The sequence below is a fragment of the Rhinatrema bivittatum genome, chromosome 4, assembly GCF_901001135.1.
Source record: "Rhinatrema bivittatum chromosome 4, aRhiBiv1.1, whole genome shotgun sequence".
Classification (NCBI taxonomy): Eukaryota; Metazoa; Chordata; class Amphibia; order Gymnophiona; family Rhinatrematidae; genus Rhinatrema; species Rhinatrema bivittatum.
The window spans coordinates 403045186-403069994 of record NC_042618.1 but is presented as its reverse complement, the minus strand read 5'-3'; the positions used below and the strand labels follow the sequence as shown (position 1 = coordinate 403069994).

At 41.1% G+C, this 24809-nt stretch overlaps 1 protein-coding gene across 4 annotated transcripts in view; it reads right to left on the bottom strand.

The window, feature by feature from the left end:
• MITF (melanocyte inducing transcription factor) overlaps positions 1-24809 on the bottom strand; it is a 430331-nt gene that overhangs the window by 11731 nt on the left and 393791 nt on the right. For all 4 annotated transcript variants that reach the window (XM_029601084.1, XM_029601083.1, XM_029601086.1 and 1 more), the window contains exons 6-9: positions 23328-23445; positions 15093-15131; positions 13905-13961; positions 9024-9099 (exon numbers count right to left, since the gene is read on the bottom strand). In XM_029601084.1, the coding sequence (XP_029456944.1) occupies positions 9024-9099; positions 13905-13961; positions 15093-15131; positions 23328-23445 (290 nt within the window). The remainder of the gene's footprint in view (positions 1-9023; positions 9100-13904; positions 13962-15092; positions 15132-23327; positions 23446-24809) is intronic.

Genomic DNA, 24809 nt, shown 5'->3' with positions numbered 1-24809 from the left:
CTTTGTTCAAAGTGCTAATTTATGCGAGACCTGAATTAAATAATCTAGAATAGGCAGAAATGTTGTCAAGTCGTATCTCTGATCATAATCTAATTGAAGCACTGCTTTTTTCCACAGTACAGCTCTACCAACAAATTCTGACCCATCAGGGCTAGTTGCAGTCAGTTCTGTTTTTGTTTCTTTTCTTTTAATCTTACATATTTGAATATTCTGAATTTTGCATCTTTGAGATCTTTCATAGAAAAAGCAGAAACAGCACATGTTCTCACTGATCACAGGATTTATGGACATCAATTCCACTGAAAATCTGTACTATATCCCTAATTTATTTATATATTTGTTTGTTTTTCTATACCAACATTCGATATGGAATATCACATCGGTTTACAGTGTAACTCATTACATAATATGACAATGGTGTCTTATTATTTTTACATCAAAACATAAAATTATTTAACAATTTAGAACTCTAGTTTGATAATGGGGGACATTACATTAATTTTTTTTAATAACCCCTTATAGATCAAAAGGGCAGACTAGATATGACAGCAGAAAAGGACCATATGACCCATTTTTATGTAAAAGGCTCTCTCTTTCCTTATCATGGTGACTCGCTCCCTTTTTTACAACCTTGATAGAAGGACTTTCTTCTGTTCTGGATGTAAGTGTATGAGTACCATGTGAAAAGAACAACAGTGTGTAAATGTATAGTCCAAATTAAGATTATTTTCTGTTTACTAGGGATTTACACTTGATTTTATCATCCAGACTCAACAATATGAGAAAGACTGGACAAGACAGCTGGGCGATGTCTCAGATGTGACGCATGAAATCCAACTTCAGGCCAAGTCAGTGGAATAACCCATCCGCGTGGTGGCGAAGAAGAAATCTCCTTCGATGCAAGGCTGCCACGAGAGCCTATCCCCATGGTGGCGAAGAAGGCCCTGCCGAAACAAGACTGCCATAGGAGCCAAATCCCCGTGGTGGTGAAGAATGTGGCCCCACGGCAACAAAGAAGGCCCTACTGAAGTAAGGCCGCCATGGGAAACCATCTCCATGGCAGTGAAGAAGGCCATGCCAAAGAAGCCCATCACCTTGGCAGTGAAGAAGGCGGCCCGGTGGAGTAAGGTCGCCAAGGGAGCCCATCCCCACAATGGTGGAAGAAGGGATTTTGGTGAGGCCCAGTGCGTGCTTGCGAGAGTGTGTGTGTGTGAGAGAGTGTGTGTGTGTGTGTGTGTGTGTGTGTGTATAAGAGTGAAAGAGAGAGAAGATAAGAGAGAGAGAAGAAATATAATAGTGACCCTGGAGAAAGGATTAGTTAAAGACTGACAAGGGGGAAGTAGAAAAAAAGAGACCTGGACCAACTGATTAGAAAAATAAAAAGATCAGACAACAAAGGTAAACATTTATTTTGATTTTTTTTTAGCAATTGGAATAAGCCATCTTTGGGTGTGTGCATTTCTTATATTTTTGTATTTTGCTCTTTAGATTTCCACTGTTCAGAGTGTAGTTTCTTGGCTTTCTATTTCGGTTTTGTTTGCATGTTTCTTTTTCTAATTTGTAGTCCCTTATTTCTGTATTAGGTAAGAGTCAGTCTGTGTTCTACCTGTGTGTGACTAAGGTGCAGGATTTCTGCTAGCGTGTTGTTTCCCTGTAGGAATTTGTAGTGGTCTGGCTTGTTCTATTAGATCAGTAGATATATTATGTTCTAGAATCTGGTGTAGTATTTGCATTGTTGCTTTTTCATAAGGTTGTCGTTATTTGAGTCATGAGAATCAGTGCTGTGATTGTATGGAATAACAAGATACTAGGTGCCTTTTGTTTTTCAGGGGTTTGTGTTACTTCACAAAGGGGCAGATTTTCAAAGGCTACGCACGTAACCTGAGAAAATCTGCCCCTGCGCGTGCCGAGCCTATTTTGCATAGGCTCGGCGGCGCGCGCAAGCCCTGGACGCGCGTATGTCCCGGGGCTTCGAAAAAGGGGCGGGAAGGGCCAGGTCCAGTGGCGTGGTGGCGGTCCAGGGGGGGTCAGGGGGGCAGGCTGGGGCCGAATCCCCCAGCACAGCAGCCTGTGCTGGGGGATGGCGAGCCGGCGTGCGCAAGTTACACCTGCCTCGGGCAGGCGTAACTTTTGAAATAAAGGTAGGGGGTACGATTTAGTTAGGGCCGGGTGGTGGGTTAGATAGGGGAAGGGAGGGGAAGGTGTGGGGGGGGGGCCGAAAAAAGTTCCCTCTGAGGCCGCTCCGATTTCGGAGCGGCCTCGGAGGGAACGGGGAAAGCCATCGGGGCTCCCCTCAGGCTCGGCGCGCGCAAGTTGCACATGTGTGCACCCCCTTGTGTGCGCCGAGCCCGGATTTTATAACATGAGCGCGGCAGCACGCACATGTTATAAAATCGGATGTAGATTTGTTTGCGTCGGGTTGTGCGAACAAATCTACGCCCACGTGTAGATTTTAAGATCTGGTCCAAAATGTTTAGCAGTGGACGGACTCTTTTTTTTTTTTTGCTGAGTTGACTCCAGAATTTGAATATAGTTTTTTTTCATGTTGGGTTGTAATGTGAACTGTTGTAGTTTTGCTCTGCTCCCATTCTTATGACTATTGCTATTTTATTGTTGTTATAATGATCTCTGCCTTTCTGGAAAGAGGATTCATGAAAGAATACATTAATATTTGTTTTAAGACATGATTGATTGGATCTGATGTTTATGTGTTCTTTGCTTTTTACATAATTTTCTTGTGCATTTATAAATTGCAATAAATATAAAATAAATTAATACAGATTAATAAGGAATTTTTAATGTTGGTAAGGGCTTAAAATAATTAGGATAAAATATTCTAAAAAGTTTGTCATGATGGAAAACAGCTGTTGTAGACTACTTAGAAACCCACTGTAGGGTGGCATGCTAAGGCATTATTTATCAATAAAATTACAACTAGTAGGGCTCAGACCTATATGCCTATAACCCACCTATGTTAACTTTGGTCCCACCCAAAAAATGAGTTCTGGCTACATCACTGAGCCAAGCTTAATGAAATGGTGGCATTTCAATTATTTTGTGCTAATGCTCTGTATCACCCACATATTCACCATTTATAGAACGAGAAAACATCAGAAATTAAAGCAAAGTATTTCTGTGCCAACAGGCCAATACGAAGTCAGATGTAGTGCTGAAGTTTGGAGATCTGGTCTTAGTGGGCCGCAAACAGGTCTGGTTTTTCAGGATATCCACAGAGAATATTTATGAGATATATATGCATGCATCTGAGTTGAGTTGCATATTTCAATTACCCGAAAACCAGGTTGATATGAGGCCTCATAAGACCAGATCCACACACCCCCTGATGTTTCTTGATGACACAGAACCATAGAAATGACAGCAGAAAAAGACCAAATGGTCCATTCTGCCCAGCAAGCCCACGGCAGCACGCACCGTGCCGTACAGGTCATCTTCATACTTAGTTTCTCAGACTGTAAAAGTCAGGGCCTTTGTTTATTGCTGTCTGAATTCAATTCCCCATTATCTCTTGCCATTGAAGCAGATAGCAATGTTGGAGTTGCATCAAAAGTATCAGGCTTATTGCATCAGCAAATTACCCCCATGCTTATTTGTTTCCCCAGACTGGAAAAGTCAAGGTCCTTGTTGGTTGCTGTCTGAATCCAATTCCCCTTTTCCTCTTCTCCCCCTGCCGTTGAAGCAGAGAGCAATGATGGAGTTGCATCAATAGTATGAAGGCTTATTGGTTGAGGGTAGTAACCACCGCACCAGCAAGTTACCCCCATGTACTTTTTTCTTCATTTTTATCCTCTATCCTTTCAGGATCCACAGTGTTCATCCCATTCCCCTTTGAATTCTTTAACTTTTTTCATCTTCACCACTTTCCAGGCATCCACCACCCTCTCCATGAAGAAATATTTCCTGATGCTGGTTCTGAGTCGTCCTCCCTGGAGTTTCATTTCGTGACCTCTAGTTCTACTGATTTCTTTCCAGCCAAGAAGTTTGTCAAATGTGCATCATTAAAAACCTTTCAGGTATCTGAAGGTCTATATCATATCTCCCCTGCAGCTCCTCTCCTCATAAGTCATTTGATGGAAACGCCCCACTATTTTGGTCATCCTTCTCTGGACTGCCTCCATCCTGTCTCTGTCCCTTTTGAGATACGGTCTCCAAAACTGAACACAGTACTCCATGTGGGGCCTCACCAAGAATTTATACAAGGGGATTATCATCTCCTTTTTCTTACTGGTTATTCCTCTCTCTATGCAGCCCAGTATTTGCTTGGCTTTAGCTATTGGCTTGACACATTGCTTCACTGTCTTCAGATTGCTAGACATTATCACCCCAAGGTCCATCTCTTGGTCCATGCACAGCTTTTCACCCCTATCACATACAGCTCTTTTGGATTACCGTACCCCAGATGCATGGCTCTGCACTTCTTGGCATTGAATCCCACCTGCCACATCTTTGACCATTGTTCAAGCTTCCTTAAATCACATCTCATTCTCTTTACTCTTTCCAGCATGTCCACTCTGTTGCAGATTTTAGTATCATCCGCAAATGGACAAACTTTACCTTCTATCTCTTCTGCAATGTCGTTCACAAGATATTTCAGTTCGGGAAAGAGCCATCTCGCTCGCTAGCTCCAAACTGTGGAACACACTTCCAACCAAATTAAGATTACAACCCGACTTGAAAACATTCAAGAAGGAATTGAAAACCTGGCTGTTCACCAAAGCCTAACAAAACACCCAATGACAATCATGCGTCCTCTTCACAATATATCTCTTTACTCGACCTCACTAATTTTCTCTCTCTCAGCCATGATAGCTTTTATTTCTACTCTTATCATATTTTATTGCAATTTTATGCTTCTAATTATAACTTTTATTTTATTTTTATTATAATGCTTCTATTACTTCTCTAAGATGTTCTACTTCGATCGAAACTTATAAACCGTTATGATGGTATATTAAACTCGATAAATAAATAATAAATAAATAAATATTGAACAGAACCAGTCCCAACACTGATCCTTGTGGCACTCTGCTTAACACTGTTCTCTCTTCAGAGTAGGTTTCATTTACCATTACATGTCTTCTATTTGACAACCAGTTTGTAATCCACGCCACTACCTTGGTGCTCACTCCCAAGCTTCTCATTTTATTCACAAGCCTCCTATGCTGAACTGTATCAAAAGTTTTGCTGAAATCCAAATAGATCACATCGAGCACTCTTCCTTGATCCAATTCTTTAGTCACACAATCAAAAAAATCAATCAGATTTGTATGACAGGACCTTCCCCTGGTGAATCCATGCTGCCTCAGGTCCAGCAATCCTCCTGACTGTAGATAGTTCACTATCCTTTCATTCAGCAGAGTCTCCATTAATTTTCCCACCACTGAGGTGAGGCTAACCAGCCTGTAGTTTCCAGCCTCCTCTCTGCTACTACTCTTGTGAAGCAGGACCACCACCGCTTTTCTCCAATCACTCAGAGCAGTCTCGGAGGGAACTTTCCTTCTGCCTCCCCCCTCCTTCCCCTCCCTAATCCACCCCCCTAATCCACCCCCCCAGCCCTATCTAAACCCCTCCAATCAATCGGAGCGGTCTCGGAGGGAACTTTCCTTCTGCCTCCCCCCCTCCTTCCCCTCCCTAATCCACCCCCCCAGCCCTATCTAAACCCCTCCCTACCTCTGTCGCGAAAGTTACGCCTGCTCTAGGCAGGCATAACTTTGTGCACGCCGGGCCGGCTGCCACGTGCCATGTTCCGGTCTGGGGGCTGGTCCGGAGGCCGTGGCCATGCCCCCGGAACGCCCCCGGGCCGAAACCACGCCTGCGGTGCTGTTCCCGGATGACGCGCCGGCCGCATCACGCCCCCGATGACGTGTGGATTGCGACATGCCCCCTGTCACGCGCATCCCGGGGCTTTGCACGTGCCGGAAGCCTATGCAATATAGGCTCGGCATGTGCAGGGGGTGTTTGGGCCAGGTTTTCGGGGGGTACGCGCGTATCTTACGCGCATACCCCTTTGAAAATCTGGCCCACAGAGGATAACTTTCAAACTGCGCGCAGCAGCATATATGCGTGTAGTTTTATCATAGTATTTTGCAACATGCATGTATCATATATGTGCGTAATTTATTTATTTATTTATTCGTTTTTATATACCGTCATTCGGTTTAGCCATCACAATGGTTTACAGGATCAAAACAACAATCAGATAAATTATACATAGTTGCAAAAGAAGAAAACAACAACAATAGTGAAATGATAGGTAGAGGAAGATGGTGGGGTGAAAGAGGGCGAGAAGGGAAAGATGTAAAAAGGAAAGTAACAAAAATAGTATTAATTCATCTTAAAGGAGGGCTTCATATTAAATTTCTGAAATTGTAACACTTAAGGTTGATTCCAGTTGTAGTTACTGTTTTTTTTCTTGTTTGGGTTTGAATGGTTGAATTGATTGTAGATGGATTGTTGTTAAGGATGATCATTGATGTAGACTGTATGGAAGAGGAAAGTTTTTAGGTCCTTCTTGAACTTTTTGATGTTAGATTGAGTTCTTAAATAAGGCAGTAGAGAGTTTCATTTTTGGGGGGAAGCAATGGAGAATGCTCTGTTTCTAGTAGTAATATAAAATACGTTTGTCTACCCCACAACATACACATGTAGGCCAGTGCACAAATTAATTTAATGTATTGAAACCGCGTACTTTACCCATTATTTTTAAAATATACATGTATATATTTTACGTGCAAAAATAGAGTACAGCTTACTTGCATGAGTCGTATTTACACAAGCAAATCAATGTGCTTTAAAATATACATGTGTAAGTGAAATTGCCAGTTTAACTAATTTAGTCTATAAAAAGGCTGGTGTATTAGAACATGAATATCATTCAAATTTAGCTACCAGATTTAAAATGGATTTTTTAATTAGATCTTTAATTTAATTTCTTAAATCTGTAGAGAAAATAAAGATACTTCAAGAAAAACTAATGCCCTGATGCAGTGTTAGCGAAACGTTGTCAGCATTGGCGTTTCTGATATAAGAAGATACAAGGTTTCGGTAATCTGAAAAGTTACAGAAAATGACTCAAGAAGATATGTGAAAGATGAATAACACTAAGATAAGTGCAAACTTTTGATGACTTGCTTGTGAAAGAGAATAGAGTGGGCATTTCATAGCATCACAGTTTTGCCACAGAAATATAGGTGGAACGGGTTGCATTACTGCGGACATATGAAGTCAGAATATAATTGTTATTTGGGTACAATTTGTGAATAAGGAAGAGAGGTTTTGGACTTTTAAATAAAAGCAACAAAGATGATTCATGAATAAGGAAGAGAAGTGTTGGACTTTTAATGAAAATAAATAAAAATGAGAGGTTTTTGACCCATGATTGCAACTACTGGGTTTGAACTCAATTCGTTATGTTTTCAACCAGTGCTGAGGTCTTTTCCTTTCAAAGTTAAAAAATGAACAATTAAAAATTAGGAATTTCTTTGATAAAATATTGTTTTGATAAATTAAATTAAAAAATGTTATTAAATCTTTTAAGAAATTAAAGATCTAATTAAAAAATCATTTTAAATCTGGTAGCTAAACTTGAATGATATTCATGTTCTAATATTTTATTTATTTAAATTCTTTTAATATACCGATGCCCAAGACGAGGTCTTATCGTACCGGTTTACAATGGAACTAGGGGAAACCAATTAACAATATATAGAAGGTAAAGTTACATTGAACAGGGAGCATAAACATGGGCTTTGGAAGAAAGGAAAGACTTCAAACTAATACAACTGGAGAGTACCAAAATGGTAGCGAGACATATGGAGATTAACATAAGGTTGCTGAATTCGGCTGGAGATTTCTCTTAGGCAGATGTTAGCATAACATTTCCAGAGGAAGGCAGAGCAGGGGAGGTAATGGGTGGGTGGGGGGGGGGAATGGGGAAAGGGTGGGTATGTGAGAGAGTCAATATAGATTGAAAGAAGCTTCTTCAACTGTATGCTTGGGCGAACAGCCAGGTTTTCAGTTTCTTTCTGAAGGATAGATGGCATTGTTCCTGGCGTACATCGGGGGAAGAGAATTCCAATGGAGCGGACCCGCTGTCGAAAGTGCTCGTTTATGAATGGAGTTGTGGACCAATACACCAGCCTTTTTGTAGAATTATTGAGATACTAGTGTTTCCCTGAATATTTGTTTTAACTAATTCAGTCTACCAGTTTGCCAATTCCTTCTCCATGTCATCAAGATCCTCCTAGTTCTTCAGCCTGAACTCCCCCCAGACCTCCCACCCTGTCGGTACTACACAACATTTAATATTACTTACACCAGATAATTAGCAGTTGTAAAAATGTGAGCCCATAACTCTTGGTCCCGCCCAAGCATGCCCCTCTTTTACACAAGTAAATATGTGTGTAAAAGTGAAAATATGCATTTATTTTGGACTTTTATAAAATGTGGACTACGCGAGTAGTGGTTACTTACTCACACATATGCTAATTTATAAGTGCACAACATTTTGAAAATTCACCTATTAGAAGGCTGTTCTTTCTCGGTGAATAAAAATGCTGCTGACTGTCATTTCAGATGACCTCCAGAGGTTGCGGCACTGCCTTAAATTATAAATTTCTTACTTTTTTCATACTTAGGAAGCATCATATTATGGAACATTTTGCATATACAGCGACGCATGACCAAGTGCACAAATACTTTTAAAAAGCTATTAAATGGCATGAATAAGGATAAAAGAATGACTGATTGATTTGAAGACTTTCCTACTGTTTAAATTACCTCCTTTTTTCTGTTAAAAGGAAAGGTAAAAAAAATGAATTTCTACAAGCACATAAAAAAGAGCCAAGTTAACATTTTAGGTTTCAATTTTAGCATTTTTCTAAGCTTTTCCACGAGAATGTTTAGATTCAGCTTGAAAGAGAAGGAAATGTGGTACACAGGTCGCCCAGATATTTTTTTACAGTTTATTCAGGGAATACAAACAACAAATTTAAAATCTTACTTACGGATCATTTGACTTAGGTATCAGAGTGCCTAATTCCTTAATGCGATCATTGATGTTGAACCTTCTTCTCCGTTCGACTACAACAGATGAAGACACAGAAATATGAATTAACTTTCAAAAATAACCAGTGCCAAAACTTCAAAATGTAGTGTTTCAAGATTGAACCATTAGGAAACGTCAGTGTACTTTTTCTTTAATAAATCGTAAAGGGACCCATTTGTGTCTCACTGTCCCAATGGCATATTTCTAGGTGCTTTTTGTGGTTGCCTAGTCTTAAATATAAATTTGATCTTAAAATCTGCAAAGTAGACTAACAGCTGGAAGGATATAGCCTTGGACAGGGTCAAATTGAGGCAGCTTTGTCTATCCAAAGCTTGGGAATCAAGCAAATACAAGCAGTAAGGCCAGCTCTACATTTCCATCAAATGCAGGTTTCATGTGTCTCCTGCAGTTGATGGGCTTGTATCAGAGGCAATGCATGCAAATTTATCTCATGTATATTCATTGTGGATATCCTGAAAACCTGAATGGCTGGGGGTCCCCCAGGACAGGTTTGGGAACCACTATACTATAGTATTTCATAATATGCGCTTCTCAGGTCTGCGCAGATTATAAATTACAGGTATATCCATTGCCCGATATATATGCATATGTTTCAGGATGCACAAATATTTACAATGCATTATAAGAACATACCTGTGTGTGTACATTTTACGTGCACAAAAATATAACTTGTTTGTGTAAACTCAGATTTATATGTGGAAGTAGGTATGTTTTAAAGTATGTGTGCATATTTGAAATCACCAGGTTGCCAATACCTCCATCAGTTCACCCAATCCATCTCCAGTTCATAGAGACCCTCCTGGTACTTTACCCTGAACCCCAACTTCACCCAGACCTCCCACCCAAAAATAGCAGACAGACAATTCTATCTATTGCGCTAGTTAATTAGTAGATGTAAATTTGCATGAATAAATTGCCTAATCTAGTCACATAAATCTCTTATAGAACAGCAATTTGAGTGCATATCTCTTGGCCCTACCCCAGAAAACCCCTAGACTGCCCCTTTTTTGTGCAGGTAAATGTGTGCACAAAATAGAATATAATGCATGCACTTTCAGTGTTTATAAAATAGCATGTTATGTGAGCATAAATGTGCACCCTCTTATCTGAACAGATAGAGAATCTGCTCAATGGAATTTTATGCTACAATAAACCAGCAAGTCAATAAGCTAATCATTTTGACTTTGGTGCAAGATGATGTTTTGTATCTGATAGATCAAAGTCAACAAGTGTTGGTGGTACTGTTAGATCTCTCATCTGCTTTTGACTCAGTGGGCCATGTAATTTTGTTGGAGAGGTGTAAGCTGTTAGGTCTACAGCAATGATTCTAAAATATGTCCTGGGGACTCCCCCCAACCAATCGGATTTTCAACATACACAATGACGATGCATGAGATTAATTTTCATGCCAGAAAGGCAGAGCATGCAAATTTATCTCATGAATACTAGTTATAGATATCCTGAAAACCCGACTGGCTAGGGGTGCTAGAGGACAGGTTTGGGAATCACTGATCTAAAGGATATGGTTTTTCAGTGGGTGACCATGTATAAACACTAGGAACACCATTTCAGCCCCAATGAAGGCTTGCAGTGTCTCGCAGGGACCGTGTCTATCTCCAGTCCTAGTAAATATCTTTCTCCACATACTAGGTTTTTTTATCCATTCACCAGGCTTAAAAGGACATACTGTATCTACGTTGATGATGTTTAGTTGGTAGATAGATTGTGTTAAAACCACAACATGCTTATCCGATTTAAATTGAATCTGGAAGTGATTTGTGACTGGTTTTTGGGAAATAAGTTAGTTTTGAATATTCTGAACATTTATAATTCTGTGGCACGTACAGAGGTTGTGAAATGTCTGGAGATTCTGCTAGCGTCAGCGTTCCCTTTAGAAACACAAATTTCCAAGGTGGTTCATCTGACTTTTGCCAAGCTAAAGATTGTAGGAAATTGCATCCATTTCTGGATCATCATCTGTTCAAAACAGTAGTGCAGTCATTAGCGACTTCACACCTCGATTAGTGTAGACCTTCCTTTGAGACTCACACCATAGACTGCAGATAGCACAAAATGCTGCAGCCAGAGTAATTTTTGGCTGCTCAAGACGTTTTTCTGCTATGCAATTACTTCTGGTTTTACAATGGCTACCTGATAAACTTCATGCTCAATTTAAGAGCCTATGTTTGAAAATTTGGACAATACTAAACAGCCCAGTTTGCTTGAGCGAGAAATTGGATCAGTGTATTCCTGCATATTGCCTTCGATCCAGTCAGAGGGCTTTTTTTGCTAGGCTCATCATTTAAGGAGCCCATTATAGGTTTCATTTTGAATCATTAATTGGTCCTTCGCTCTGAGTGTGCGTAAGTGCGTATGTGTGCATATAAGTATATAGCTAGCTAGCTGTAGCAAGCTATGTACACACACACAAAGGGCTGTGTGGAGTAAGTTGCTGGAAACTCAGGCTGGAATCCTCATATCTGATCCAGAAAACACCTTTCAACTTTTTTTTCTCAGGGATTTGAGTAGATCCCAAAGGATGCCTCTAAGTGAATTTAAATTAGAATTACTATTACCGAACTGAGGCTTTGTAGTCTGTGCATTTCCAGATGTGTTTTTATTTTTGACATGTGTTAATTTAGATTTGTTGTTCAATTGCACATTATTTGATGCTCTCCACCATTTTGAGCTACCTTCTGAAGGCCAGGGAAACAGTTTACACATTTTGATAAATAAAAAAAATAAAGTAAGTAAATACCATTGAATATGGGAGCAGATTAATCACTAGCAGAGCATACCCAGAGTCACCTTATGGCTTTAAATATCTACTAATTACTCTCTGTGGAGACTTAGTTATATGAGACTTGCTAGTTTTAAATTAAATTGGAATACTAGGGGGGTATGACACTTACATCCACACTTCCTAAAATCAACTCTGGAAAAAAACACATATTATTCAAGAACAGATATTATAAGGTCAATATTCAGTAAAAGGTAGATTTTAAAGGTCACGCGTGCACATGGATGCACCAGTTTTATAGCATGCGTGCGTATATTCCCGCATGTTATAAAATTGGCTACCTGCGCACATGATTTTACATCGACGTGCGCATCTGCATGCGAATCCCATCTTGATCGTGTAAGGGGAGGGGAATTTTAGTAGGTATGCGCGGCGACGAGATAGCCCCATTTCCCAGCTCCCTCCCAGTTCGCCCCTATAAAGGAGTGAACTTCCTAAACCCCCTACCTAACCTGCCTCCCTTTTACCCTATCAGCCCCGACTCCTAAAACTCCGCTGACTACCCTACATTTTTTTGTTTTTATACTTACCCGCAGTCTGTAGCAGCAGCAGGTTTCGTGGTCCTCGGATCCTGGTGCGTGCCTGTGCACTGATGGTGGGGTCCTCGAATCCCAGCCCGCCCATGCTCCACCCAGATCCTGCCTCCGGCCCACCTCTTTTTAAGAAATCCTTCTCGGTGTGCGTATCGGGAGATACGCAAGTGGCTGTGGGCATCTTAAGATCTGTGCGACCCGCGTGCATCCCAGTCATGCGCATATCTCCTGGATTGGCCGTGCGTAGGGCTTTTAAAATTCGCCCTTAAGGTAAGCAAGTAGCAAAAATATCCAGGGAAAATTACAGGCGTAACTTTTCCCAGATATTCATTAGGACTTAGGTACATGTCTACCGCTGAATATAGTCTGATAAAGTTACATGTGGAACTTTACCGGAGTATACTTAGGACAGCTATTTTTCCAACAAAAAGCGTGCATATAACTTTAGCCACAGCACATTTAATACATGAGTTCACCAACTAAAGTTCAGCCCCATCGCAGGAACATCTGCATTGGCACTCCATTTTGTCCAGATAGTTTTCTGCACACAAAATCTATGCAGTTGGTGGGGGTAACATTTTAAAACTTAGCTTTTGTGTAAGTCAAAATGTTATGTGCACAAAGGGGCAGACTTTCAAAGCCCTACGCGTGTAAATCCAGGAGGATTTACACACGTATAGGGGGGTTACACGCGCCGGGTCGATTTTCAAAAGGCCTGGTGGCGCGCATAAAGCCCTAGGACACGTGTTAGTCCCGGGGCGTGAAAAAAATGGGCAGTCCGGGGGCAGGGCCTGAGGCCTTTGCAAGGGCGCTGGGCCGGGGGATTGTGTGCTGGCAGTTGGCCAGCAGGCGAAACTTGTGAAATAAAGGTACAGGGGTTTTTTTTCCCCGGGCTTGGGGGCGGGACAGGGAGGGGAAGGTAGGGCTCCGATTTCGGAGCGGCCTCGGAGTGAACGGGTAAAGCCAGCTGGTCTCCCCGAGGGCTCGTCGCGAGCAAGGTGCACTAGTGTGCACCCCCTTGCGCGCGCCGACCTTTGATGTTATAAAATCGGGCATACCTTTTCAAATCTGTCCCAAAAGCTTTATGTGTAACTCTATATGGTACTGAAAATCCAATCTGATACATGATACTGTCTCCCAAAGACGAAGCCAGTGCACTCTACTGTCTTTCAAAATTAACTTTTGTTTCTATTTTAACTAATGGATTCACATTTATTAATAAATCAGCAAAAGGGAAAATGTACAGTTGTTAAGATTCCACATTCAATAAAACATATGCTGCAGATACATTAAGTTTAATGTTAGTATTCAGTGCTATTTTAACACCAGTACTTTGTTTAATGCTTAATTTCTATGCTATAGGAAATGACTGGCATGTTTCTGAAAAAAATGTCTACATTACAGAGAATCCTATGCCAATTAAAAAGTGGAATGAGGAACATATAAACAAATGCATATGATATATCTATATAATAAACCAACATACTTAAATTGTGATTGTCCTTCTTTTGTCTTTCCTTGGCCAATGCTCTTGCTTCTGATTCTAAACAGGAAAACAGATATTTGATAAAATTAACAAATCATGAACGGGCTTTTTTCCTCTGTTTCTTTTTTCATCTTCGTGGGCTATAACTATAATTGTAAAGGCCAACAGAAAAAAAAAAGATATTAATATGAGCTTCTGACATATATATGAAGAAACCTAGTAGATACCCAAAGCTCACATACTACAGCAGCGGTCCTTTGAAAATTATCACAACCTGAAAAGGTTTCAGTTTCTTCCAGGACCAAAACAGCTATGTGAACTTTCCATTAGGAAAAAGTTTGAATAATAGCTGCAACATGCAAAAAAAAAAAAAAAAAAGATTCATTTTGTGTTTTCACTGGTGAACAAATATTATAGCATAATTAAATTCTTTTATTATAAAGAATGATGGAAAAGGAGGAAGAAATTATAATGAAAGACCTGCAGATTAAATTATGGCCAGTCGAGAAAGAGAAAAAGAAAGAGCTTGTAAAGTTTCCTAAAATTACAAGAAAACTTTTCTATCCACGTAGATTCTTTAGTTTAATCATATTAGCAAAGGTTATCCATTTCACACAGACTGAGCAGGAGGGAGAAAGAAAGCTTAATACTGCAACTGGGAATGAAATTTGAGTGGAAAGGCGGAAAAATCCTTGATGAGAAGCCTGAAAGACAAGGGGAGGGTGGCATGCTGAGAGATTCTGGAAGGAAGGAAGGAAGGAAGGAATTGGGATATGCACTGTGGAAGGATGGAGGGACTACAAGAATACCTCATGGTAAGCTAAAATTTGGCACGCCATCTTTCTCTCTCCAACTTACTGTACATTGCTTGCTATTGGTACAGAAAGTAGTAATGAGAATATATCCATCAGCTAGGGAGACTATTGCTTCAGTGCTATATGATCTGCATTTCCTTTCCATCTACAATCCCACCACCCCTGGCCAAAAGGAAAATTCTGAGTGAACTTTCAGCACACTGGCTCACTTGTGACGCCCTTGGTGTTCAGATCCTCTCCATCCTTTCATGGTTTAGGAAAAAACTTAAGGACTTTTATTTATATCAAAATATTTGATTTGGTGGAAAATCTGTATTATTGCACTGTTCATTATTCTTGTGCTTATACATGTATATATATGTACTTTTATTACCTGTACTGCGCCATGAGTGACTTGCGTCAGAATGGCGCACTAAAAATAAAAACAATTATTAATGATCATTATAGCTAAGTTGCTAAAAGTGATAAAGATCTCAAAGAAATATCAAGCATGATTGCTATTGTAGTTTGACTCACACTTAAAGGGTTCTCTTGGTACTAGCATTGCACCACTATCAAGTTCCAAGTCCCCTTTCAGCAACCTCATCCTTACACCTGCAAAATGCTTAGTTCAAAAAGCATCCTGCTATTAATCCCCAGAATTCCTCTAACAAAAATCAGTGCATCTTCCTGATGCTGTATTTCTTCCATCCACATATCGCATTCATTAGTGCTAACTTACTTTTCCACCTAGCAAACAAACACAAAACCTTTTAATCTAAACAGTAGGTAAGAGATATGAGTATTACGGGAGGACAGATAGTCAGTGCCTCTAGGCTCTCGCAATTGTGAGGCCACAGGAGAAACTGTATAATTAGGTTGTTGCCAAAAAATAACTGCCGACCTGCCCCACAAATCAACTTTCCTGACTGAATGTTCCTCACTCCTCCTCCTCGCCTTAATTCAATCATTGGAATATAGCAGCGAGGAGCCTGCTTTCAGTCCCAGCCATCTCTCTGTTCCTGCTCCAGCCCTTCCACTAGCAACAGTCTGCAGACAACAGGAGAGGGGTGAGGCTGAGGCTGGAGCCGAAGAAAGAGGCACTCTGCTCCCTGGATCCAGCCCCTCTCCTCTTCTTTTTCTCCCCCTTCTCCTGTCCTGAAGGGAACAGGAGGAGAGGGGTGAAGTTGGAGTAGAAACAGAAAGCAATCAGAATGTCTGAATCCTCAAAGGTGTCTTAAATCAAACCAAAGATGACTGTATTCCATTGCGGGTTAAAACCAGGACTGGCAAAGCTTGTCCCTGATGACCTGGAGCCATGTGGTGACCCTAATTTTGATGTAATTCCTAGATGGAGTGATGCCCTTTAGAATTTCAGCTTTAAACAAAGGCTCTTGCGCCTGTATTCGTGGTGAACCACACACCTGCTACAAAGACCTGGATGTATATTTTTTGAAGTCTGCAACTGCTTGTGTTTCACAGCTGGCAGAGGGGGGATTAATTTCAATTCATAGAAGCCTTGATGACTGGCACTACTGCTGACAAGTTTCAAAATTGTGTTAATTCCACCCCTTTTTTGACTGTTACCAGATGCCCGATATATATACACACATTTTCCTGTGCAATAATAGCATGACAAATTGCTGATGTTGAGGGCATTTTTAGTTTCCATAAGCTCATATACTCGGAAAAATGATGAACATTCTCAAGAAACTATAAAAAGGATTGTTGCACTATTTCAATTCAAAAGAAAAGTGACATTTCACAGTAAAATGTTTGTAACTTATATGTCTTAACTTGATAAATTGTTGATTTTTGTATTTGGCACATTTTCTTTATTTGTATATAGCTTAAATATTGATATGTCTGAGTTTCTAAATATATTTTCCTTACAAAATTTCATTTAATCAGCTAAATACATTTTCCTCCTGTTTAACCCATTTGGTATTAAAAATCATGGAGGCAAGATAAAACTATTGGATTAGCTATGTATGGTTGATCTGTGAACACCACATCATTTTTCTAGTTAAATATATATTTATTTATTTATGTAGATTCAGTTTTCACTGGTAGCGGAAAGCAAGTTATATTTGGGTACAGTAAGTATTTTCCCTGTCCCCAGAGGGTTTATAATCTAAATTTTTTTGTAAGGCAAAGTGACTTCCCCAAGGTCACAAGGAACATCAGTGGGATTTGAACTCTGGTAGTTAGCCCAAAGCTCTAACCATGAGGCTACTCCTTTGCTTTGCATGCTAAGTTACATTTCAGTAAAAATGGAGCATGAGACTTAGGATGATTTTTTCATGAACACATCCCATTAGACCAGGGATTGACAAGTCCTGGTTATGTATGCAACATGGTGGCACATGAAGCTCTCCTGGCTGACACATTGCTTCCTCTCAAATGCAGACACTGCAAGCAGTTATGCTAATCTCATGGTGCAGCTGAAACTGATCTCTCTCTCCCTTCCCTTGGATATTTCTGTAAGGTCCCCCCCCCCACCCCCCCCACCCCCCCACCATGGGATGGTAACATTGCTAGCAGTGATGTTTCCTTTTTGGGGGGCACTCGGCCCAAAAAAAGTTGCCAACATGTGCATTATATGATTATTCTTATTTAATATTAAATCCTGAAAACATCATGGGCCTAGTTTTCAGCCACAGTAACCTTTATGAGTAGATACTTACAGTAGTTGTAAACATTGTATATACCAGAAGTGGCCAACCTTATACACATATCACGAACCACAAAACCAGAATTCACAGTAGCAGATAGCTGCCAACATTTTATGAGCGAAGTGTGTGTGTGTGTGTGTGGGGGGGGTCGTAATTAAGCTGCCGCCACTCCTCCTGTCTGTATGTCAGACATTTCAAAGCAGATTGCATTCAGTTTCAGTTGGCATTTCCCTGTCCCAAGAAGGCTCATAATCTAAGGGGGATCATTTATCGAATTGCGATAGGGCCTTCTTGTGGGCGTTAGGGCCCTATCGCCTGCAATAACGCTATAACGTATGTGATAAATAACGCAATGTGAGATACATATGCAAATTTGAAAACTTTAGTCAAGTCAGAGGAGTTTAGGCAGAGTAAATGAAAATGAGGGGTAACCCACGTAACCCACGCTATCGTGGGATTTAACGCCGGAAATAACTACACCTTTTATCCCAACGTTATGCCTGCGATAGCTGTATGTTACGGCTGAAACGGGATTTATCGCAAATCCTGTTTTGGGCAGGGAGAGGGGGAGGGAGAGAGAGAGGGGGGAAGAGAGCCTCTGGGGAGGCACAATTATTAGTCAATTTTTTATACAACTGTAAGAGGGGGTATTCTGAACTAGGGGTGAGGTTTTGGTGGTGTGCTAGGTTTTGGAGGCAATTTTACATGCACAGTCAGAAGTACGAACAGCATAGTAGACATCAGTGAAGATTTTATGTGATTTGGAGTGATAGAAGGTACACAAAGATGAGATTTGTACAATGTACTCTTGACCTAGCTTGATGCACTCTCTACTTAGCTGCTATCAATGTGAAAATCTCATCTTTGTGTACCTTCTATCACTCCAAATGACATAAAATCTTCACTGATGTCTACTGTGCTGTTCGTACCTCTGACTGTGCATGTAAAACTGCCCCCAAAATCTAGTCCACCACCAATTCCTCACCCCGCGTTACTAGTTGCCCCTCTTACTGTAGTATAAATAGTTTACTTATATGAGAGGCTTATAAAGAGTCTCTCACTCTCCTCTCTCTCAACAGCAGCTTGCGATAAAACCTGTCTGGGCAGTAATGCAGCAGGCAATGTGAAAATATTGTGGGTGCGATAAATTTAACTTGCGTTATGGTAAAATACCTATGTGATACGGTACCTGAAAAATTATCCTAACCATGTCCCTTTTTTTTTTTTTTTTCATTGTGGGTGATATTTTTGCAAAAATTATAGCAAAATGATAAATCTAGGCCCATGTTTGTACCTGAGGCAATGGTGGGTGAAATGACTTGTCCAAGGTCATAAGGAATGGTTGGAGAGATTTCTCACTCCCAGACACAAGACAGATACCTTCTCTCTCTTCCATCTCCCCCCCACCCCCAACCCCAACAAACACATACACTCTCTGTCTCCCAGACACACACACACACACACACACACACATCCACCCCTTCTCTTTTTCCCCAGACACAAAGACACACATACACCCTCTCTCTCCCAGACACAAAGACACACATACACCCTCTCTCTCCCAAACACAAAGACACACACACCCTCTCTCTCTCCCAGTCTGAAAAACACACACGAACATTCTGCTGTTGTGCTGCTGCTCATGTGCTCACTCACTGAATACCTCCAACTCAGTACTGCCATATCATTATGTAAAACTCAATTGCTGTCAGCCCTGCCACAGCTTGCAGCAGCCCTCTCCATATCCCATTCCCACTCCTACTCTCCAGGAGGAGTGGGAATGGGATATGTCAGCTGCCCCTCTCAGCAGCATAGCCATGCCACTGAATATCAACACCACCACACACACCCAAACTCCAATAGCAGCTCTGGAAATATCAACAACTTGGCATGAATTCGACTTTGCCTCATCACTTGAAATCCAAAAAATAATCTGAAAAATGAATCCAGCAAATCACCCCATTGACAGCATCCCCATCCAAACAATTAAACTACTTGACAACTCAATAATAAAAATAATAACGGACATAGTCAACCTCTCCCTCACTGAAGGGATATATCCAAACGGGTAGATTTTATAAAATTACGCGAGCGCGTACTTTTGTTCGCGCACTAGGCACGAACAAAAGTACGCTGGATTTTATAAGATACGCGCGTATCTTATAAAATCCGGGGTCGGCGCGCACAAGAGGGTGCACATTTGTGCAACTTGCGCGCGCCGAGCCCAGCGCACTGCCTGTTCCCTCCAAGGCCGCTCCAAAATCAGATCGGCCTCGGAGGGAACTTTCTTTCCACCCCCCCCCGCACCTTCCCCTACCTAACCCACCCCCAGCCCTATCTAAACCCACCCCTTACCTTTGTTGGCAGATTTACGCCTGCCGAAAGCAGGCGTAAATCTGCGCGCGCCAGCGGGCTGCTGGCACGCCATCACCCGACCCAGGGGCTGGTCCGGAGGCCTCAACCACGCCCCTGGGCCTCGACCACGCTCCCGGTCCTGCCCCGAACCGCCCCCTGACCCCAGACATGCCCCCGGACACACCCCCACCCCTTTTACGAAGCCCCAGGACTTACGCTCGTCCCGGGGCTGTGCGCACACTGGTGGCCTATGCAAAATAGGCACGCCAGCACGCGAGGGCCCTGCGTGCGTAAATCCGGCCGGATTTACGCTCGCAGGGCATTTAAAATCCGGCCCTGAATGCTTAAAATCAGCAATCATCAAACCATTAATAAAAAAGAACAACCTAGACCTGGAAAACATCCAAAATTATAGACCCATAATCAAACCTATCTGTCATTGCAAAAATCATAGAAAAAATCGTCCACTCCCAACTCTCAGAATACTTAGAAATGAACAACATACTTCACCTCGCACAATTTGGTTTCAGAAAAAATTTAAGCACAGAAGCATTTCTCCTATCACTTAATGACACAGTTCTTCGAGGATTCGACAAAGGACTAAGTTACATTTTATTACTCCTAGATTTGTCAGCTGCCTTCGACACAGTCAACCTTTCCATTCTACTCAACAGACTATCTGAAATAGGGATAATAGGCACTATACTAAAATGGTTCACCTCCTATTTACCTCAAAGAAGTTACCAAATAATATTCAACAACAACCTATCGAATAAAGTGAACCTAAATACAGGAGTCCCACAAGGAACTGCCCTGTCAGCTACACTCTTTAACATCTATCTCCTACCAATCTGTCACACACTGGATCGCCTGGGACTGACCCATTTCCTTTACGCTGATGACATTCAAATTCTGGTTCCAATTCAGAATACCCTTGAAGAAGCCTTTGAGAAAATAACCTTCTATCTCTCAAAAATCAAACAATGTCTTTCCAACCTAAAACTTATAATAAACATCGAGAAAACTGAATTAATCATCCTTGACAAAAAAAATCAATGACTCACCCATACAACCACTCAAAACAGAAAACCCAAAAACAATAATTTCTCCTGTTGACCATGCTAGAAACCTTAGAATTACAATTGACAAAGAATTATCCTTCAAAACCCACATAACAAATAAAATCAAAGAAGGTTATCACAAATTACTAACAATCAGACGTCTTAAACCTTTCCTCCCACAAAATGATTTTAGAACAGTCCTACAACTTCTTTTATTTGCAAACCTAGACTACTGCAATGCTCTACTCCTTGGCCTCCCTTTTACTACCATCCATCCACTCCAAATACTGCAGAACCCAGCCGCCAGAATTCTTACAGGAACTAAGAAACAAGAACATATTACACCAACTCTCATCTCCTTACACTGGCTCCCAATAAAATACAGAATAGAATACAACATTTTATCAATCCTCCACGAAATAATCGCAGGACAACAAAACTACTGGCTAACAAAACACATTGAATTACATGCTCCTAAAAGGAACCTTCGCTCAATGAATAAAGACCTCCTCAAAATTTCTCACGCAAAAACCACCCATCTATCATCAACTTGAGAGAGAGCTATATCCATCGCCAGCCCCTCTCTATGGAACTCTTTACCCCACAATCTAAGAATTCAATTTGATCCCAAAATTTTTTAAAAAAAGAGTTAAAAACCTGGCTATTTACCAGAGCCTTCTCGGATGCACTTAATCATCAACACCAACAGACTCCCAACCAGACAACACCAAGAAAACAAAGATACTACCTGGTCCACCCATGAAATCTCAATACAACCACGAATCTGTCTGAGTTCCTGCCTTTGTTCCAGTCTCATTCCAGTCCCGTTCCAGCGTCCTTCTGTTCCAGCATCCCTTGTCTCCTCATCTCCCCAGGTAGTACCTTCGGTACTGACCTCGGATTTCCTTGACCACATTGATTGCTGCCTGCCTCTGACCTTCTGCCTGTTTCCACAACCATGTCTGACCGCTGCCTGCCTTTGACCTTCTTCTTGTTTCCATGACCACGTCTGACCACTGTTTGCCTCTGACCTTCTGCTGTCTCCACTTCCACGTCTGCACGCTGCCTGGAACTGCCTGAAATCTACCACGTCTGCCTCCTGGAACTTAACCCCTGTTTTGACTGACCACTCCACGGACTGACTACTGGTAACAGACCGCTGCCTTGCCTGACTATCCACAGACTGATTATTGGCTTTGACCTTGCATTGGCTGACCACGCTTCCTTGAACCTGGCACTGATCTTAGCTATCCATTCAGAGACACTCTTCTGGCCTTTAGAGACACCAAGGACTTCCGGCCTAAGGATCGACCGCACACCCTTGCTTGTGGTGGGCACACTTCTGAACTTCCTGTCAAGGATATCCTGCGAGGCCCACCTAAGACCAGGTGGCCCAGGTACTCAAGGGCTCAACCCGGGGGTACCTAGGGTTGCTAGTGGCGAAGCTCCAGCTAGCCTCTGTCTCCTCCTGTGCTCCGCCTCCTGGTGGCAGGCGCTCTCCGGGTCCGACCAGGGAGCCTACCAATTCTGCACTAGGCCAAGGGTCCACCTCCTGGCGCAACAATATCTTTAACTGTTTAGCAAAAAATACCTTGATTATGTATTAATCTGAATATTTAAAATTGGAAAATCCAATAATACCGACTTTATGCTTAGAATCTTCCTCCTAAATCATATAAATGATGCAATATATCAAACAGGATAGTAGAGAACATATCATAGGAGTGGGCTATTTTTGTTAATGACAAACTCTGTGTTAAGAGCTGAGCCTCTTAAGGATTCACCTGAATCCCTAGAAGGACCTAACTGCAAGCTACTGGGGTCCACTATTGATGTTCCAAATCTATTTACTTTCATTTCTCATGCTTTAGGCTCATAGAATATTTTTTGCCTTTGGATTCTTCACTTAATATAGGAAGGATCATAATCATAGGATACTAGTGAAAGAGCAACTGCTCAAGTGGATTTCTAATGCCAAGTTTAGGACACTAATATATTCTCATAATATCAGATGCTTGTTCATGTCATAAGAACATAAAAAGTGCCACGCTGGATCAGACCAAGGTCCATCAAGCCCAGAATTCCATCTCTGACAGTGGCCAATCTGGGTCATAAGTACCCAGCAGATGCCATAAAGCAGATAGATTTCCTGTTACTCACTCCCAGTGCTACAAAGTTAGAATTATTTCATCCTCATCTCTTATTGTGGAATTAAACCTGTGAAAATCACTTACAGTTTTTGGTTCTCTAGTGAGTTGTCCAATTACTTATTAGTTAGATGCAATTTCACGGCAAGTATATATATCATCCTCTTGCTTGAAATTCTGAGACATTTCGTTCTCTTTAAAACAGATCCATAAAGTACAGTCCAAATGGAATGTGATGCTGGCAAAAGGACTTACAGGAGTTAGTGACTTCATCAATACAATAATGATGAAATTTTGCTAAAACCAACATACAAAAGGTATACAGACACACATACGTGCATGCATATAAACATACAATCAACTGAGATGCATTTTTAATGTATGTACTTACCAGTGAGTTCCCTTTTTATATTGGGAAGATTAGCAGGGCATGAATTGCTGATGTTAAGGCTGGGAGGAGGCATACCTTGATTACTATAGATGTCAATCAAATTACCAGACACAGGTAACTGAAGAGAACAGAATATTTAAAAACAGGGTCAAAATCTGGATTTTTTTTTCACTTTCTTTATGTAGAATGAGGAAATAAAGGTTGATAAATAAAAAATAAGGTGATAGTTTTTTTTTATTGAAATAATATGTTGTTTGACTTTCCTTTCGGAGCTATACTGACTTCATCAGGTCAAAACACAATTATGGAACACAATTATCAAACTACAGTCTGTGCTTAACAGAGATGGCAACTGACCCAATATTAAGAATTATTAGACCATTCCAACTGGTTTAAAGATATTCTAGATTATGATAAATGCTAATTTCAAAAATATATAACTTAGCAAAATTTTACTATAAATGGTAACTGGTAATTTGAACACTAAATTCAATGCCATTTAGATGGATAACATAATAGTTATCCATCTAAATGGCTTACCCAGCTATATTCAGCTCTTATCCGGCTAAGTTCTAGCCAGGTAAGTAGTTAGCCAGATAAGTCCGGGGCATTTTGGGAGCGGATGGGAGGTGTTCTGGGGAGGAGCAGAGTTAGCTGGATAAGTTAACCAGATATTCTGGCCGGACTAAGATGGAAGACTTTGTCAGTGCACACATTGGAGAGGCTGTACGGTTGCCCCAAAACAGAAAAGTCATTCTTGAAACATATCATGTTGGGCTTTCTTCAGAGGAAGGGAAGTGCCTCTTAATTTTCTATGTGAAAAAATTCTTATATGGAAATGCTGAAATTTTAAAAAATAAAAGTTAAAAACAGTATTTAGGAGACTGATGATAATACATGAACTCACAGCACTTAAAGGTGGAGAATGTGAAACCGTGTGTGTTATGATGGTCCTATAGTATGGCCGTGGTAATATTGATGAGGAAAAAACAATAAGTTTTATTGAATGCTTCTACAAGGGCTCTGAGGAAGGTGCCTTTGGATAAGAGGTAAAGCTCCAGCATGTGGCTGAGCAGCAGACTCACTCCTCTTTCCATGAGTGAAGCATTGTCGGACTCTCAGTACACCAAAGCAGGTATCTTCTTCCCTCATTTCCGAAAGCCTAGGAAGTCTCTTTCCCCAGTGACACCAGTTCCCAGATTCATCTCAGGTCAGGGGTTTAGTGTGGCTAATTCATGCCTGCTTGTTCACAGAGTATTTCTTTTTACTTCTGGCAGGAAGGAAGGGGGATCAAGAGGCCAAAGATTTATTTTTTTTTTAATTTTGGGAGGGGGTGGTGGTTTGAGAGGATTTAGCCAGCTAGGGTGGGTTTTCCACACTAGCCAGCAAAGTTTAGACACCCTAGGTTGAGTGGCCTGTAACTAGCTGGCCATATTTTGGCAGACAAACTCATTTTCAGCCAAAAAGCTAGCTGGGTAGATT